The 19,614-nt window shown below is 32.3% G+C and overlaps 2 protein-coding genes across 2 annotated transcripts; one reads left to right on the forward strand and one right to left on the reverse strand.

The window, feature by feature from the left end:
- Nucleotides 1–2,764: 2,764 nt before the first annotated feature.
- On the reverse strand, nucleotides 2,765–8,786 carry LOC140825862 (lycopene epsilon cyclase, chloroplastic). The gene is made up of 11 exons (XM_073187871.1): nucleotides 8,296–8,786; nucleotides 6,626–6,797; nucleotides 5,979–6,114; nucleotides 5,752–5,862; nucleotides 5,571–5,673; nucleotides 4,915–5,058; nucleotides 4,719–4,826; nucleotides 4,312–4,408; nucleotides 4,105–4,233; nucleotides 3,867–3,999; nucleotides 2,765–3,072 (listed from the first exon to the last, which is right to left on the reverse strand). Exons 1-11 carry the CDS (start codon nucleotides 8,605–8,607, stop codon nucleotides 2,907–2,909), a joined length of 1,611 nt encoding a protein of 536 aa, XP_073043972.1. The 5' UTR covers nucleotides 8,608–8,786; the 3' UTR covers nucleotides 2,765–2,906.
- A 3,904-nt stretch (nucleotides 8,787–12,690) lies between these two features.
- Nucleotides 12,691–17,225, forward strand: LOC140825864 (telomere repeat-binding factor 4-like). The gene is made up of 6 exons (XM_073187872.1): nucleotides 12,691–12,993; nucleotides 13,775–13,986; nucleotides 14,120–14,204; nucleotides 15,443–15,526; nucleotides 16,410–16,683; nucleotides 16,857–17,225. The coding sequence occupies exons 1-6, from the start codon at nucleotides 12,844–12,846 to the stop codon at nucleotides 16,886–16,888; spliced, it is 837 nt and encodes a 278-aa protein (XP_073043973.1). The 5' UTR covers nucleotides 12,691–12,843; the 3' UTR covers nucleotides 16,889–17,225.
- The last annotated feature ends 2,389 nt before the right edge of the window (nucleotides 17,226–19,614 follow it).

Consider the following 19,614-nt stretch of genomic DNA (forward strand, 5'->3'; position numbering starts at 1 on the left):
ATTTTTCTAAGGATGTTCCACGCGGTGGAGGTTCTTGGGGATAATTAAAGCACGTTTTGGGGATTCGGGAAATGGGGAGGAACTAGTATCGAAGTTTCCAGGGAGGGGTTGGATTGAGCATTAAGTAAAGTACAAGGGTTGCATTGAGTTTTTGGAATCCCCCGAGAACATTACACGCCAATAGTGACAAATATCGGATTCCAGGATTCCTCTTTTCCTCCATTCTATTTTTTGAAAAAGTGATTTTTAATAATCACTAAAATAAATGTGTTTTTTTTAATCTAAATTTTAATTTAATCAAAATATCAAAATTCATTTTATATATGTTTTTAAAATGCTATATTTACCACATATTCTAACTTAAAAAATTTCAGCTTTTCGCTTTTATTTTTAAACATCGCTCACTTTTTATTTTACTTATTTTTTCGTTGTCTATAAATTTATTTACTTATCTGAAAATATAATTTTTTTCCAAACACTACGATATCACTCTTGTTAATGCTCATATATTAATAAGTGCACTCAATAAAGACTCTAAGAAACATTTTTGCAGTTTATTTATAATTGCATAACATGAATATTTTTATTTCTCTCACTATTTTTTTTCTCTAAAATATGCTACTTTTTTATATTCATATAATATCTGTAATTATTATACTATATGATAATATATAAAAATTTATTTTAACATGAAATAATGCTATTATATTAATATTTTTTAAAATATAAATTTAATTTTTACAATATCTTGTTCCATAAATGTGCTAATTTTTAGGAAAAACAGAATAATATTTTAAAAATAGTTATTATGATTCAATATAAATTAGAGTTAGATTAAGATATTTTATATTCGATTTTTTTATCATATAAAAGAGAATATATTAAATTGACTTTAATATTCACACGGACTCAATATATTTTGAAATTTATTGAATATCTTATTATTTAAATTTTTTAGTTTAATTAATCAGGGAGTAATTTAAAGAATATTATTTATTTATTTTACTAATATTTTTAGAAATTATGGTAAAAGATAAATAAAAAATAAGAGTTAAATAAAATCTAGAATATAAATAATATCTTGTTATTTTAAAACTTTTGAATATATTATCATATAATACAATGATAACGTATATTATGTTTCAATATTAAATTGAGAATTACCGAATCATATGAATAAAATGGATAGTCGGGTGTATTCACGTAAAAAAAAAAATAATAATAATAATAAGAGTGAAAAAATAAAATTTGGGGCATAAATAATACTCCCAAAAGTTATATAAAATTTATATTTTACGGTTTTATAATGAATTAATCATTAGCATTTTTCGTATGAACACATACGCTTGAAGCACGCGTATACACATAGAGTCGTAGGTTGACTCTCACTGCCAGCGTATGGAGACTGTGACTGTATCTAGATTTATTTGCGAAGCAAAACAGGGAAGAAATTGGTCAGTTTTCAATATTAATAGACATTTCTGTCATATATAAGAATTTATGAAGATATGGTGTTCGATTAGAAAAAGGCAAAAACTTGTATGAGACGGTCTCACGGGTCGTATTTGTGAGACGGATCTCTTATTTGAGTCACCCATGAAAAAGTATTACTTTTTATGCTAAAAGTATTACTTTTTATTGTAAATATGGGTAGGGTTGACCCGTCTCACAGATTTTGATCCGTGAGACGGTCTCACATGAGACCCACTCTTAGAAAAATACTCATTGAATCATATCACCCTAAATATATTTACACGTGAGTTTATATTTTTCCTAGGGGACGATAACGTTTCGAAGTAGATAAAGACAGAAAGATGTGTTGCTCTGACCGAGTGGCTCGGATTTTTTTTCCTAGTTTTTATATATCAAATTTAGTTTTATTCTTCAATGGACCGGAGACTCAATTTGCTCATATCAGCTCAAACTAGGTTTAGAAAATTCTAACTCCGATAAAACTGAAAATCTAATTATCCGTTAGAAGTTTTGTGACAATAAACATTGCAATTTTATGCTTTTCTAGTTGAGATATGATGTTATTGATCGTGTCGATTTATTTTTCACACTGAATAAATTTGGATCTAGAAAATCAGATTTTGGAAAATATAATATTAGACCTGGTTTTTATTATTTGATACATTAAAGGAAAATTATTATTATTTTCCTAAGATATTCGTATTTTTAAGTGGTAAGTAAAAGCAAATTGAAAGTTTGAATCCAATAATGAAAAAGAGTTTTTTCAATTAGTTTTAAAGGAATGGATTATATTAGAAACTAGAAGCCCCACTTTCTAATTTAAATTTTTTTTTTCCTACCGACTATTTTCATGACTTTCATCCAAATATTTTCTAGACTTCATCCAAACATGATACACTTTTTAAAGACACGTTGTCTGTCAAAAGGCTTGTTCTATCCAAATGAATTCCCACTTTCTGGAAAAAGTGCTGAGAAATTTTTTTAAAAGAGTTTTTGCAGTTCAAGCATCAATATTTTTTAAAAGAAATATATATGTTTATATTAAAGTATTCTTGATGACGGCTATTTTAAAGAAATATATATATTTATATATTTTTCGATATTCTTGATGACTGGAGGACGAATTGATGCTTGAAATGAAAAGTTAAAGATATAGAAAAAAGACTTTCTGATTATTTAAGCCAAGTGTATTTGAATTTAAATCGACCCTTTGTTGGATATTATATAACTTAATATTAGATTTAATATTCGTCAAGATTTATGAATCATCCCTTAACCTTTAAAACCAAAAACCGGAAAAGCAAATCCAGTTTAAAACCATAAAAGTTTGAGTCCAAAACTTATATATACATGTTAAACAAACAGCTAATACAATACAATCTTGATTCAGAAAATCAAGTGGGAAAGTTAAAAAATAAAATAAAACTCACAATTTATATAGTAAGATATGTTTTGACCATAATAGCACCAGTAGGATCAGATAGAAGATGCTTGACAAGGGACTTTCTCAAGTCATTGGGTGATATGACAAACATATAGAAGGCGAATAGTAAGAGGTCTGCCGAGGACAATGTAGAACCAAGAAATCCTTGTGACATCCTGTCAGATTAATACCATTTCTCAGAATCAGTTTTGGTTCAAATTCTTAGGATAATCTGAGATGTAATGAATTGATGAAGTTTGGGATTTAAAGAATGGGAATTGCACCAAACGCTCTTTTGTTCCTTGATTTTCGACTTATGGGAAGCTAACCTGTAAATGGATTACCGGTTCACTTCCTATAAGCTAGAGCCTTTTGGACAAGTGATTTCTAACATCAACGAGGTTTAGCTTATCATCACATGTCCTGATGGCTGGTATAACTTCCATTTATACACTCGAGAGAACGGGGTGGTGATTTTGAGCAGTTAGAGCCTAGAGGAGTGAGAGTATAAGGAAATCAAATCTCAAGGGGTGTCCTCAGGGGTGGGGGGTTCTATAAGTGAACAAACTTCAAGGCGTGTAGATGTAATTAACTTAAAAACGAAAGACAGCCTCCAAACAAGAAACAAAAGGTATAACTAAGGTTAACAAACCAAGGGTCGTCCTAATTATTCAAATTTTGGAACATGTCTCAAATATAGAAAGGGGGTTTTAAAATGCAAGATGAACAAACAAATATTCGTGTAAATGTAAGGTTGACCAAACATCAGGATGTCTCACGTAATCAAATTCTATCTAGTGTTTCCGGAAACATGCCCCCTCAGTTACCCAAGAAAAACACCAAACAGACTCTCAAGAAAAGAAAGTTTTGATGTAGTGTATCGTTACTATAGATAAGTGCTGGATTATTCTTCTAACAGAGCGGAGCAATGCAGTAGGAAGAGGTGAGAAGAAATAATATTTTGAAGTACCATTTTGGCAGACGGAAGAATGTGTGGAAGAATGTCCTTACGCCTTCAATATCCAATTCCAATATAAGAGCCAGTCCAAAGAGGAAAAATGATCGTTGCCGTTTTCGTTCCAGGGGCCAAAGAGCATTCCAAGCTGAACAAAGAGATTCATTTGGATGTAATAAGCTACAAAGATATTAGCAATAAACTAATTTCTACATCACATGCAAAACACAATGCAGAATCCACATTCAATTACCTTGCATTGAGATGTTCTCAAAAATCTTTGCATTGACAAGAATGCTCTTAACATGGCATTGTTTCAAAACGTTTGCAATAACAGACGCATATTTTGGAGCCTCTGATAATGATCTCACGACTGAGTAGCCTGCACAATGTAGGGCCAATAAAATATGAATCTTCCTTAATGTTCTGGACTTAAGGTACCCAATCTCTCCTCTATTACCTGTGGCCGGATGGACCATGCTAGCAGCAGCACCAAAGGCGAGGTTCTTCTGCTCAGTATTTGGCAAGGAACCGCCAACTGGGATGTAAGACCACTCCTTCACACACAAAGCTTCATATTGTCAGGACTCAACATTATCTTTGATATGATTTTATTGTAATATGGTTATATGAAATATTTTCTACCTTATTCATCCAATATACTTTAACGTGGATAAAGAGATGATAATTGTAATATAATAAATTAATAAGAGTTTTATCTCTCTGGACACCGTGTCACTGAAGTCATTTTATGTATTATGCTGCCTCTCTTTCTATATTTTTACTACTTTAAAATTAAACACATTTAAATGTTAAAGAAAGATCCACAGAGTTTCTCACCAAAGACAAATAAAGCAACCGTTATACCTCTTCGTAAGTCCTCACAATGCGTACACCCATGGTCTCAAGCCTAGACATGAGCTTATTTTTCAGTAGATCAAAAGGCATTGCATCTTTTGATGCTAAACAAGTTTCCTGCAATGCAAATAATTGTGTTAGTTGCGACATACAGCCATAACAAGTGTAAAAGCTTGGCAATAATATTTGATCAATATAAACACACCTCAAAGAAAACTCTTGTTGGGGTCATAGGCATGGCGTACAGAAATGTTGGATACTGTGCTTCTAGACATTTACATTGGTTTTTCATGAAATCTCTGTAATCCATGAAAACCATCACACCAGGATCATAGGGATTGTTTTCCACCTATAAATATTTATGATATGACTGAGCATGACGTGGCTACAACGGGAATGAGTCAATATAAAATCTCATTGCTAAGAAAAGGGGATATTATAAGCACAAAACTGCATTTTAATCAATAAAGAAGGCTACTTGTAATATAGATAGATAATAGAAATCTAAGAATATATCGTAAAAATAAATTTCATACTAGTAAGATGATAAATATCTTTGATAAAATTTAATAGTTCGAAAAATTTTCCATGATATATTTATCGCAACATGTTTCATCTATCTAAGCAAGAGGTGATTATGATCTAAACTAAGAAAGATTAATAGAAATTTCTCCACAGAGTATTACGTTGCGCGCTCAGGCCTTTGTAACCGAACTATAAAACTTGTGTTTTGTTGCATTGTTTCTTCATTATATCTGTCCTATTTCGAATTCTACGTAAACGTTTGCGTCGAGTACAATTTGTGATTCAAGGAAGCAAGCACCAAAGATAGAATTGAATGATGAAAATCATTTTGACTACCTCGACTTCAACTCCATAAGCTGTCTGGACTGAAACTCTTGGACCCCCAACTTCATATTCTAAGAGTTTCCCAGAGGCTGCTCCAGACGCGACAGTGGCGAGCCTATAAGTCGTAAGGTGAAAAAACTAGAAGAATATAGAGTTTTTGTATTCAACAAACTTTGGACAAAAGCGCGCGCACCTGCAGGAAATCACAATATTTCCTTCGCATTCAACAAGTCTATGGCCACTTGAAGCTTCAACGATATTATCAACCTTTGCACTAAGATAGGATACACCTGACTCAACACACCTGTGATAAATTTTCGGAGTTACAAAACCATAATCCAAACTGCTTTTGTGAATCAGCTAGGATGCAAATGCAAGATAATATACCAAATACACGGCAATTAAATTGTGATGTTTTACCTTTTCAATAACTCTTCATGGAGCAAATGTCGGCTAACACGTCCATATGCACGACCAATAAAAATAGGTTCACTGTCATCCAGATATACAATGGTGTCCCGCCAGGCATGCTCAATGCACCGTCCAAGCCCAAGATCTAAAGCAATATCAAAATATTGATATATAAATAAATGAAGAAATGTGACTGTTCTCTTTCTCGAATCTTGTAGTTGAAATTATGGCAGTAGCTTTACAATAAAAAACAGGCTGTAGAGATAAATGGTGGTCAGAAATTATGAAAGACAGTCAACCGACTAATTTAAAATATGGTCTAGTTGAAATTCTGATGGCAGGATGGTAGCAAGCATTTTATCTTCTATAGCTTTAAAATAATCAAAGACAAGAATGAAACAAGGCACGTGATATAACTAGGATGAGATGAGCAATTCAATCATCAGAGGAATTAGAAAAGTCAGAAATGTAGCATACATACAAAACAAAAAATCAATTTTAAGGAGTACTTGCATGATTTAAAATATAGAAAAAGAGAGTTTTAAAAGAAAACACATAATAAGGTGGTTTTAATAATCAAGTTACGGTCAGATGTTACATGCTTGTAACATCAAGATCAATGTAAAAAGTAAATTCAAATATTAGAAAGCAAATACCTTTGAATTCATCTTCCCACACACCATAGTTATTTGTGAAGGGAAGATCAGGACCTATAAGCCCAACATTCAGGCCTAGCTTAGCTGACTCAGCAGCAAGAGCTAGGCCAGCAGGTCCACAGCCAATTACCACCAAATCCAGTATATTATCTTCCGTTGATATTCTTGGCAACTGCAAATGTATGTGTAGATATGCTGGTAAAAAATTCGATAAAGATGTTAACTGGAATTCTACAAGAAGAAGTTTACCCATTCGGCTCAGAGCATGAATATATACACCCACACGCACATACACATCAGATTATACATATAGCTTAAGACTCAAAGTAAGTGAAAACAAGCTAAATTCCAACTAAATTACACTACCAAGTCATAGTTTCCATGCTCAACCAGAAAATTATTTTGGCTACACCAGAAAAACAACTTTAGCCTCTATTCCCTTTCAAGTTTTATTTGGTCTTGTTTTCCACAAGTTTCATGTAACATGTTTCCCTCAATGCTTTATAACCACGACAAATTTAGAGTTTGCTGATACATCCACTTGATAGAAATAATTTCCCTTTACATAAGGCGTTTACTCGTCCATCCTTGTTAGCAAATAGATCTCAAGATCTTCAACATCACACTTCTGGTCAGAAGTCAGAGCATACAATTAGACTGGTGAATGGCATTGCTTTGCGCAAATATTGTTGTAATATTATTTTCTTCTTCGGAGTTATTCAAGATAAACGAGATAGACAAAGTAATAGGTACAAAATTTTCTCGATCATTAGGATGAAGGATATAAAGTTTAGGCCACCATTTTTAGGTCTTTTCGTGAAGTATGGACAATCTATAAGTGGCAAAATTTCTAAAGCTACCAACACAAGCTACTTTACTCTTCTCTCCTTTCTTCTTCTCTTGTTCTTCAAACAGTGACCTACGGACAAAAATACCATAATTGAGAAAGAAACAAGCAGAATGAGATAAAAATTTGCTTAATTTTATGAATCCTCTCCTGGATGAGAACTTTGAGGTGGAGTTCTATCAACACAAGATCGGGTTGCTAGTTCATTTCTCATTACATCATGCACCAACTCAACTCCAACAAGCGCAAATCAACATAGAAGTCTAGTCCGCAACCCCTATGAGTTCCCACATCCAGGCACATTCAGTTCTCCTTACTAAAAGTTGGCAAGTTCAATTTATTGAGGGCAATGGCCAAACCATGAGCCTTTAGCTTATTTTTTTATATATATAATAAAGTTACTGTGATCTTCCTGCCAACAAGAAAATATCAAGCATGATAGTGCTCGGAGAGAAATCAGAAGCTCTCTCGTACAGAATATCAATTATCTGGTAACAAGATTCACTTTAAAATACTAGTTTTCCTCAATGCACACAATTTCACACTTGAAGGAACAGCTGGGGGACACCACGTATAACCGAAAAAATTTCAAGTCAATGAGCCAAATATGATAATTTAAGCCATTTATCCAGATTTAAAAATTAAAACAAGACTGTGCGGAGCATCATTGCGTTCTTGTAAGAACAGTTCTACACAAATCTCCACATAATATGAAGAATTAATGCATGATACCAATGATAACAGTAATACAAACTGAAATATCTAAAAACAAGAAATATAAACAACAAAGCCGCCAAGAAGGTAACACAAAAAAACAACTCACCTTATCCGAAAGCTTAGATTGCTGATCCATGTCCTTGTTCCGCTGCATTTGGACAAAAAAAAGCTCGGACCCACCAGCCTTCACATAATCTTCTTCATCAGCAAAATCTTCTTTCACAGGCAAAGCCAAACAGCTCTCACTCCCAGCACTCGTACCCCTACAGCTCACTCTCAGGCCAGCTGATACACACGAACTGTATCTATTTATAGGAAAGCCCATTTCATATCTCAGGCCATTTTTATGCAAAGTACTAGTGATTGGGTAAATAGAGACCACCATTGCTGCCATGTTTCTTGCTGTAACACACTCCATTTTCACTGTGCACTGACAGCCGTTTTGTCACAGGAAATCTAAAGACCGGGGTTTGGGGACATCTCTTGAGGTGGAATGTGAAAAAGCAGAGTGAAGAACCGCAACTGGAAGACTGTAGAGTTGGTGCTCGATGCTCCTTGAACACTTGGGGGGTGGAGCTTTTCTGACTTTGCCGAAGCGTAAGGATAGAATGAACAGGCGCTCTTTGATGAGGTGTTCAACGGTCATCCACTGCCTGCCACGTGTGTGGATATGATTCGCTGTGACTTTATTTTATATTGATTTTATTAATAATTGTATTAATCTTGGTTTTAAAAAAATAATATAATCTTGCTCAAAAAAAATATATATAATAAAAATGAATGAACATCCTTTCTATTCTGTGAATTTTATAATCAAATAAAAAGAGTGTTATTTACGCTTTTTTGGTTATAAATACATGATATTTTTAATTTTTATACTAAATATGATCATAATACCTTTTATATTGTTAATCACTAAATATATATTACAAAAAATTATAAAATAACATAGGAATCTTAATTTTAATATTAAATTTAAGATATTTTGTATTTTAGATCAAATTTTAGTAACATTTTGGTAAATTAGATAATACACGTCTCAACCAACGCTACACGTGAATCTCACTGTCACATTTCTTCTAAAATTAATTTTTAAACTATTTCGTGCTGTTCATACTTGGGATTATATTACAAGAACTTACATGATTCTTTAATTATTTAATAAATTATTTAGAATAACAAAGTAGAATTGTCTATTGCCTTTTATAAAACGTCTCCCATTGTTCCACAAGACCTTCCAGAAAAAAATAAAAAATACTAAAGAATAAATTAATTAGAGAAAATTATTTAATTAATTCTGATGATAAATTGATACGTGTATATATTACTATGGTTTTTATATTTCTTAGCATGTTTCACCCTAGCTCCATTTATTATAGCTTTATTTCATGCATCAGTTGTGTTGGGTGCAATAATTGTCCCTACTTGGTAGAGCGATCGAACCGTAGTGCTTGTGTTGTTGTGCGGTTTAAAAGATTTGAGTTGCACCATTACCACTAGTTATAGCTATTGGTAAAGCGGTAAGCACTCGGTCCTACAATTGGTATCAGAGCCAAGGTCATGGGTTCGATTTCCATTGATTGCAAGGAGTGCAATTATTGGGAGGGAGATTGTTGGGTGCAATAATTGTCCCTGCTTGGTAGAGCGATCGAACCGTGGTGCTTGTGTTGTTGTGCGGTTTAAAAGATTTGAGTTGCATCATTACCACTAGTTATAGCTATTGGTAAAGCGGTAAGCACTCGGTCCTACAAGTTGAGTAGTGAAATGAACTTACACCGTCTTTGGATTGAATGATTTCAAATTCATAGATTTTAAATGTTTTGAATATATTTTGATATTTAGACAAGTAAAATCATAAATTTCAAATATATCTTTTACGTGTTTGAACATAATTTATCTTCTAAATTCCTTTTCTTTTTGATAAGATTTTTATATGTCTAAAATAATGAGTTTCTGAAGACACGGTTTATCTTCTAAATTCTTTTTTTTTTTGGTAAGATTTTGCACGAGAGTTTTGTCTTTTTAAAATAATGAGTTTCTTAAACTCTAGATTTAATTTTTAATGTTTAAAAGAATTTGTTTTCTAACTAAATACTAGTTTTCTTATCTTGTACGAATTTATTCATGAAATTCTATTAAGATCAACACAAGTCTATATATTGAAGAATAATTGATGGATCGGGAAGAAAAACGAGATGAATAAGATACTAGAGAACAAAAAGAGAATCTTCTAAAGAGCTCGCAAAGACAAAGCATCACTCTTTCATTGTGTTGATGTGATGTGTTGGTGACACTCAAAGACAACATCCGTACAAAATGTTAATTGAAGAATTGTTTTATTGCCCCAAATTTCGACCGCCACACAGATTTGCATTCTTGTGTTTTGGTTATATTTGTTATTAACATTTTATAATGCAATTTTCTTCCTTCATGTTAAAGGAAGATAGCTTTTCATTTCTTCACTAACATTGATTTTGTAAACTCAATTCTTTTTCTAGTGATTATTTTGGTATAATGCATCATACAAGTGTTTTCAATTGTGATAATTATTTATGTGTTATTTTTTTATTGAGTTATTTTTTTGTGATATTATTTTGCTACATGTTGTCACGAGCAAGGACGGAGCCACCCTAAAGGCTGGGGTGGGCTCCAGCCCAGACTACAATTTTGGGCTTAATTAGAAATATAAATTGGACTTTTTTTAAAAAAAAATTAGCCTTGTATTTTTAATTTATTAAAAAATATTAGCCCAATTTGGTAGCCCATTCTTGAGGGTTTTTCAGCTTCGTTGGAAAAAAAATTTCACGCTAGTCTCGTTTAGCCCAAGATCAAAAAAATTTCTAGCTACGTCCCTGGTCACGAATGTTAAAATATTCAAGACACACTCTTTACCATTATGTTAAACAAAATACTTTTAATATTTATATAATATTTAATGTTATTAAGAATGTATTTAAAGTACACCTAATAATAATATCATTTAAAATTGATTTTACTTTGTATTACTTATGTACTGTGCAAATTTAAAATTTAATATATTATTTTATTATAACCAAAAAAACAAATATAGATTTTAAATCCATCTCCTTAAGTGCACCTTAATTGCTTGGAAGTATCACATATAATGGAAGCACGTCTCGGGCCATGCATTTGTATAATCCTAGCTCTTATTTATATAGCCAAGAAGATACAGGTCTTCCATCGATCCTTTGTCACAGTCAGATTGCACATTATATTAGTACCCTTGCAAATTTTCGTGGTGTTTTTTGTGGCTAGGAAATATCGAGGAATTTTAGTGAGCTTAGATTGGCTATGAATTAGGAAATCATGCCATGAAAATGGACATTTTCCATATCAGCATATTGAAGATGGTTGTAAATGTAAATGTATATATTACATGCTTGATTAAGCCAAATAATTCATTAAATGTAGATAGTATGAGTAGAATGTGGGTTTTGCTTCCATTATTAAACAAAATAAGATCGTTTGAGAAACTTGTCTTGTCCATAAAAATTAAAACCAGTACTATTTTTTTTTATTAGATACATAATTTCTGAAAAGGATACAAATACAGTATATTTGTTATTAAATGGACAACAATTAAAATTAATTGTTTGCAAAAAATAGACTCTAGATTGCCATTAATAAGGACAAGCCAAACGAATAATAAATGTAACTGACATTTTACAACATCGTATTTTGAGTTTAAGATGTGTTTTTCTTATATTATTAAATTAAACAAAGTACGTAAGACCATTTAGGATTTTCTGAAACTTTGTCTTGTCAAAAGTTGAAAGTCGTCGCAATTTTTTTTCCCTGATTAGAAATTTTTTTTAAAAAAAATAAATTATTGAAGTGTGACTAGTTGCGTAATTATCAAAATTTATTGTACGCAAAAATTGACTCTAGATTGCTATAATACATCAATTTTCATAATTTCCTCTAGGCCTTTGGAGTAGACCATAGTGTCAATAATAAACATTACAACAAATTTATCGAAAAAAAGTTGAAATCCTCGATTCATAATGTCCACGAAAGAGGTTGGAACATTTGTAGGCCAAATGAAATTAACACAAGCTAGTAATACTTGTATCGATTGTTGAATAATCATCTCGGTGTATTTTTATTTCTTGATTTTTAGTTGATAGTATCTTTGTCAGAGACCTATTCTATTTATATATTTAAAAATGACAAGAAATTATCTTTCTAAATAATTATTCCAATAAATTAAACAAATATAAAATACTTTATACAATTATTTTAATATAATAATTGTAAATACATTTTTTAATATTTAACTATTAAAAAAATTGATGTATATACTACAGATGGTACATGTCTGCGTATCGTGTACGAAAAGTATGAGTGTGCATTCGAGTATCGACCCGACCCTGAACGGATATAAAAATGGGGTAATGTGTACCCGAATATTTCGACGAACCCGGAAACGGGCCCGTGCCCACCCTGAATTATTCCTATTATAGCTTTCTAGTCCCAAAAGTTTACAAAATTTGCGAAGCACACTCAAGAAATATTTCACTGGGATATCCCAATTTACGAGTGGCGCCGCCGCAACTCCTCAAGAGCAACAGGCCGAAAAAAATATTACGAACACCAGAAGTAATTTGAGCGGCGGAGGCGCAGGAAGGAAGAGATGGGGAATCCAAAGCAGAAGTGGACCTCCGAAGAGGAGGAAGCGCTGCGAGCCGGCGTGGCGAAGCACGGCGCCGGGAAGTGGAAGAATATTCAAAGAGACCCTGAATTCAACCACCTCCTGTTTGCTCGATCTAACATCGATCTCAAGGTACACAGCATTTACTTAAATTAATGTGTGGCGCCGTATACTAGAGTGGGCATCCGAGAAGCACCATCATATAAGTTTTTATTCGAATTTGCTGTTGTAATTTGTGCTCGTATAAACACTTTTGACTAGTTTATGGGAGTTTTTTGGAACTCTTATAGCCTTTTTTTTATATGAGTTTATAGGGGTGGTTAATTAAAGTTCAAATATGTAGTTTATCGCGGATTTTTATGGTGATTCATATGAAGAAGTGAAAGAAAAAAACTGTATTTAGATTAGTAATCGTGCCCGATTTCTATGTTGAAAAAAATTCGTAGATTTGTTTCATCAACTTTACACTGATTTACATTGGTAATTATGAAACTCTTGTCATGATGAAAATGTTATCGCTAAAAGAATCAATCGCATTTGATAGTATTGCTCAGCATTCTATTATATTTTCTACGTGATTATATTAACTAAAACATCAGACGAAGCATACTATTATATTTTCTACGTGATTATATTAAACTAAAACATCAGATGAAGAAATGAGGATAATGTTCTTGGAATATCTTCTTACCACATATATCAATTTTTTGGATTGACAAATTCTCTCTCCCTCTTGTAGTCCCTAGAAATTTCTGCTGCTATTACTATTTGTAGGCTAAGATACATATGTTCCGTGCTGACATATACTCAATGAACCAAAGCATACTTTCTTGCCAGTCATATAATTGTTGGAAACCGCACTCTTTTAAACCATTTAACCAAATATGACTATCATGTTGGCTTTATTATGCAGGATAAGTGGAGGAATTTGAGTGTTGCAAATGGCCAAGGCCTAAGAGATAAATCGAAGACACCTAAAGCGAAGGCCAATTCTGACACTCCGGCTACACCAGCACCCATTGCACAGACATCTACAAACGTCACTCCATCATCACATGATGCACCACTGGATGTACCCATGGTTGATTCTGCAAAACCGTTATCTGAAGGAAATAGTGCTGCCAAGTTAGTTTTGTTAGATATTCTTATGCTAAATATTGTATTTTCGATATCATGTTGTCTTTTATTTGTAAATATTTATATTATTATCTGTCTCCTCCCTTTTATTCAAGCATGTAACATTATTACTTTTCCTTAGGTACAATGCCATGATATATGAGGCACTGTCTACTCTCAAGGAACCAAATGGATCAGATTCAAGCACAATTGCTAATTTCATTGAGGTCTGGTTATTTTTGCAATCTCATCAGGCTTTATCGTTGGAAAGTACGAGGGATGTTTACAAAATTTGGAGAGGGGGTAGGGATGATACAATTAATTTATCATTATTATTATTTTGTGGTGGGGGAAGGGGGCAAAAGTTGAATTTTAGAAAATACATGAAAATTGAATTTCATTGAGGAGGTATGACTTTCCCTTAGCAGCCACATGGTAGTTCGATATGAACTCGCTTCTTGAGAACTATCACTTTAGAAGAAAGAAAAGAGCGTCCTCAAGTTATTTTTAACATATCTAGAGATATGAGTGGAATTCATTGTTGATTCAACTGCTAAAAGCTGCAGTATGCAAATGAATTGACAGCCACAGTTATCTCTAGAAGTAAAACACGTATAATACACCACATCACAAGTATTTACTCGATAATGACATGTCCTTGCCACAAATAAGGTTGCAGTTAAACATTAGTTTTTAGCTCCGTCCTTTGAAGATGGTGTTCTTGATGTTTACATTTTAAATTATTTATGAATTTGTGGCCTCATCAGGAAAACAGCTGCACATATCTCTTGCCTGTATATTTGTTTTTTCCCTACACTTTCATTTAAATCCCCGTTGATTATTTTTGAACCAAAGTTAATCATGATCCCCATGCTAACTATCAAAATATTACTTTTCGTAGGAGTTTCTCTGATATGTTTTTTCCCCTCCCCCAGCTAATTATATGTGATGTTCTCCACAGAAGTCTTTCATAAGATAAAATTTTCAAACCATTTTATTTGTGATTTATTACAGTCTTAATGGAAAACCTTTTTTTTCATAAACTGATTACAAGACTGTTTCTAATCTTTATAAAGAATGAAACTGTGTGTGACATAAAATTTATGTGTTTTCAAATTTCAAGTCTTTCAACTGATGCAGAATACTTCAGCTGCTCTCTGTAATTTTTTTTACACTATATCTGGAAGATGACTTTGTTTGGCAGTATACATTTAAAATTTTTTGTTGTTTCAATGCTTAATTGTGAATCTGAAGAAAGAAAGTTTTTTAGATTGGATATTTTTGGTAGCTTGATCATACTAATTGTGCTCATGAACAAAATATTTGTGGTTTATTGATATCTATCAACTCATTGTCAAATGTTAACTGTGTCTTTTGCTTTGTGTTTAGCATTGTTATCCTTCTTGCTTATAGTGCTTGTTTCCAAAAACTAAAGATTTTTCTGTTTTATGAGTGATTCATTCAGCAAAGGCAAGAAGTTCCACAAAATTTTAAACGGATTCTGAGTTCTAGATTAAGGAGGCTTGTTCTTCAAGACAAACTCGAAAAGGTGAAATTTCTTCTCGATTCTACAGTGCGATGCAGTTCATAGTTGTACTTGTACCTTTGTTGAACTTATCCATCCATATCTTGTATTGTATGGAACTTGTTTTCCGTTTTTATGATTGCTTCCACGTTTTTTTATGTATTTCTCCTGGAGATTGTTTCAAGTTGAATTCTGCCTTTTAATTATCGATGATAGTTGTTAACGAGTCATTGCTGGTTTTAATGATTAAATTTCTCCTGGAGATTGTTTCGAATTGAATTTTGCCTTTAAATTATCGGTGATAGTTGTTAATGATTCATTGCTGGTTTTAATGATTAAATTACTGGTTAAATGAGACTATACACCATGTTCTTTTCAATGAGAACTTCAAACGGCGTTTTTAGTGTATATATTATTTGATTTGGTGGTAGTTTCGATTACTGGTTCGAAAATTGTTCATGAACTTAGTTACTTTGGAAAATTGTGTTAGATAAACTTATCACTTGATTATTTAGCATTTAGAAATCCACACTTTATTAGGTGGATTACCTTTGCAAAAGTTTTGAAAGGAAACCAAGCTAAAAATGATAAAGCTGAGCTGTTTTATATCTTCTTCTCTTTTCTGATAATCCAGTTCTTGGTTCTGACTTGACCATTTAAATTATGGCCATATTTCCTTATTCTTGGTCGGATTTCCGCGTTCTCTGTCAGAAGCTTGAATTGTAAATGATACCACAGATTTAATTACTCAACATCATGTCTTGTTATTGTGAAAATAGATTGATACATACAGAACTAGGAATGTCACGGAAGCATTCTGAGTGTTTTTTTCTTCAGAAACCCAAGTTTATCAAAAAATCATTAAATCATTTGTGAGTCTGTCTAATCTTTTAAGTTCCAAATGCAGGTTCAGAATTGTTACAGAATCAAAAGAGATGTACTACCAGATATGAAAACCCCCACCGTGGGACTGAAAGACTCCCACCCTAGACAGATTCAGAGTGTTGGATTGCTTGGGGATACTGTTGAAGAAGTAGCGAGGTCCACTGCTTTCAGAATTGCAGAGGCTGAAAATAAATCATTTGTAGCTGCTGAAGCTGTGAAGGAGGCAGAAAGGGTAGCAATGATGGCTGAAGAAATGGAAGCCCTCCTGCAGTTTGCTACAGATTGTTTTGATCAATGTATTCCTTCAAACTCATCTATCTTTTATTTTTCTCTTTCTTGCTACAATCTATCTTGGACTGTTCGAATGTTACATATGGTGGTGACAATGGAATTGAAATCTCTTATACGTACAACAGTCTAGACATCATCTAAGAATTTTAGAATTGATTTCTGGTTTTCACTTTTGCAGGTTTGCATGGTGAGGTTTTGCTGACGGCGTAGCATCTGCATTGCATCTCGGGAAAGAAACCATAATCCTATGAAGAAATTTGTTGATCGATTTGTTACATAGCTGTGATATGTTCTGGAGCTGGAGTAAATATGAGTTAGGTTTGCCTCGAGTGTTGGCACATTATAAGGTGAACTTGAAAGGTAAGAAAATGTTGGCTCTGACTGAGAGAACGAGCCAACTTTGTATAACTCAGTTGGATTCTTAGATATGTTAATAATACTGTAGGTATCAAATTTAAACTTGTGACTTATCACATGAACAGAAGGTTAAAATTGAACTTGATACAAAGTTAACAATCATCGCTCACGTGTTAGCATGATGCTAAAGAATTTTGGGAATTCTATGACAATAACTACTTTATTTATTTCTTTTGTTTCATGTTTTTTAGTTTTAATCTAATATTTCGAAGAGAATATTTATTATTATTATTATTTTCAAGGAAAAGAAGATTTCGAATATGTTATGCTAGGAGGATAAGTCTGGTTTATCCATGTACGTGAAAATTGACCCCATTTGGATGGAAACATTTCATTTTAAGAGTAGATCAAACAAATGGATTCTAGATGGAAGCATTTCATTTAAAGATTAGATTAAAAAAGATGGATTTGAAATTGATATGCATCAAAAAAATAAGTTTAAAAAATAAAAAAAGTAAAACAAACTTAAAATTGAAGTTAAAGAACTTCAAATTTATGGATTTGAAAATTATAATTACTCCACCTCCTTCTGAAAATGAGGAATATCTTGAATTTGATGTTGATAGCTTTATCTCCTCAAATGGAAGGAAATCGGAATGTCAAATTAGATATCGATTAATTAGTTCATGTCCTTACACAAAAAATATGTTTATGTCAATCACTGTGTGTGACACGGGCACTAAACCCGAGTCAATCGATCGTATTTGACTTGCGTTATGTTAAATTTTTTTTTTTATTTGCCATTTGGTGGAAATTAATGATTTAAGCTATGGTCATAAGCGAAATATTTGGTTTTAACACAAGGATTGGTAAAACATATTAGGCATAATTTGATACACATGATAGGATAAACATATGATATATAATATAAGGATAAGTTAAAGATAAATAAGATCTAGGATATTATATCTAATATTTGGTATGATTTTAATAAGAATGACTTAAATTTGTATATTAGATTGTAATGACAAAATCAACCTTATCATAATGAATTTTATAATTTCAAAGTTGTTGCTTAAGTTCATGATTTTTTTCTGTTCATGCACCGATAGTGTTTGTATGATTTATTTATTTTTAATTAATTTTATATATATTATATAATATGATAATTGAGCTCTTGATTTTGTAAATCAAGTCAAATATCAATTTTTAAGGTTAATCGAGTGATACTAATAATTTTATAGAGATTTATAAAAATTATTTATATAATTATTTCGAATTCATTTATATAATTATCATATTATATAATATATAAAAATAAATAAAAATATTTATTTGATTTTAATTTCTACCTAATAGCATAGATTTATAAAAATATAAATTGAGGGTAATTGACCAAGCACAAACCTCCATGATTAAACATTTTGGTCTTTCGACGCCCAAGTTGTTTTGGAACCGGAAAAAAGAAGCGGTGTGAGCCGGGTTTGTCGTTAGCTGTCGAAGTAGGGGGCCGGCCGGCCCGCCCCTGACCTGCTGGGTTGGGTGCTGCATAAGGCTTATGAACGTTATCGATCAGTAGTGTCAGCTCTGAAACCGGAGGTATCTGTACCGGCTTGCTCGAGATCAGGTTGTGACAGTGGAACAATCCATGCACCACTTACTACGTTCTTTCAAAACCTTAGATTCCCTCACCTTCTTCAGAAGGTGCCACAGAATGAGCTATAGGTCTATGAATTTCTCTATCAATTCTATTACCTTATCCTTAGCCATGAGGTTGGCCGATTTAGTAAAAGCTAGATCTTCCTATTATCATTAAATAAAAATTATCATACTTAATAGAAGGGATATTTTATCCTTCTAAAAAATTATTTATCAATCATGGGCTTTTTAAAACGTATCAAACATGGGATAAGAAAGATTATTTATCAATCTCTCCTTTATCCCGTGTACCAAACTATGCCTTAGTGTACAAGACTAAATTGTCCATTCTCTTATTAATTATTGTCACGTCTAATATCCACGTTGTTTAACAAATAAAATTCGAAAAACAACAAAGCTAGTAATATAATTCATTTCATAATTAAACATTATCTTTACAATAGCAAAATAAATCAGATTCATTACTGGCATTATGACTTGTTTGATCATATACTATGGACCTTTTAATATCTTCACCTTCACGGTCTTCACAATTATTGCGGGAAAAGTTTTTCCATTATGAATTTTCTATTTTATCGTTGAGTTGGTTTTTTTTATATGGGTATGTTAGAAATTGACGATACAAATTAGACTCATAAGGGATGTTTGATTTGACATTGGTGGGAGAAAATGAGCCAACGTGTTAAGAGATGCTGGCCGATATGTCACAGTGAGCTAAGCAGCACGTGAGGAAAAGAAAAGATATTATTGAAAGGGTCAACCATTTTTTGATGATAATCCTTCACTTTCTAAATCTAACTCCAAATAAAAATTTGAAATATATTTATTTAATATATGATAAGTTTATATTAATAAAATATTAAGGTTCGTGAGCCGCTGGCGAACTATATAACAAAATAATTTTGGCTCTAATTTAGTTT

Source organism: Primulina eburnea, chromosome 3 (assembly GCF_022965805.1).
Source record: "Primulina eburnea isolate SZY01 chromosome 3, ASM2296580v1, whole genome shotgun sequence".
Taxonomy (NCBI): Eukaryota; Viridiplantae; Streptophyta; class Magnoliopsida; order Lamiales; family Gesneriaceae; genus Primulina; species Primulina eburnea.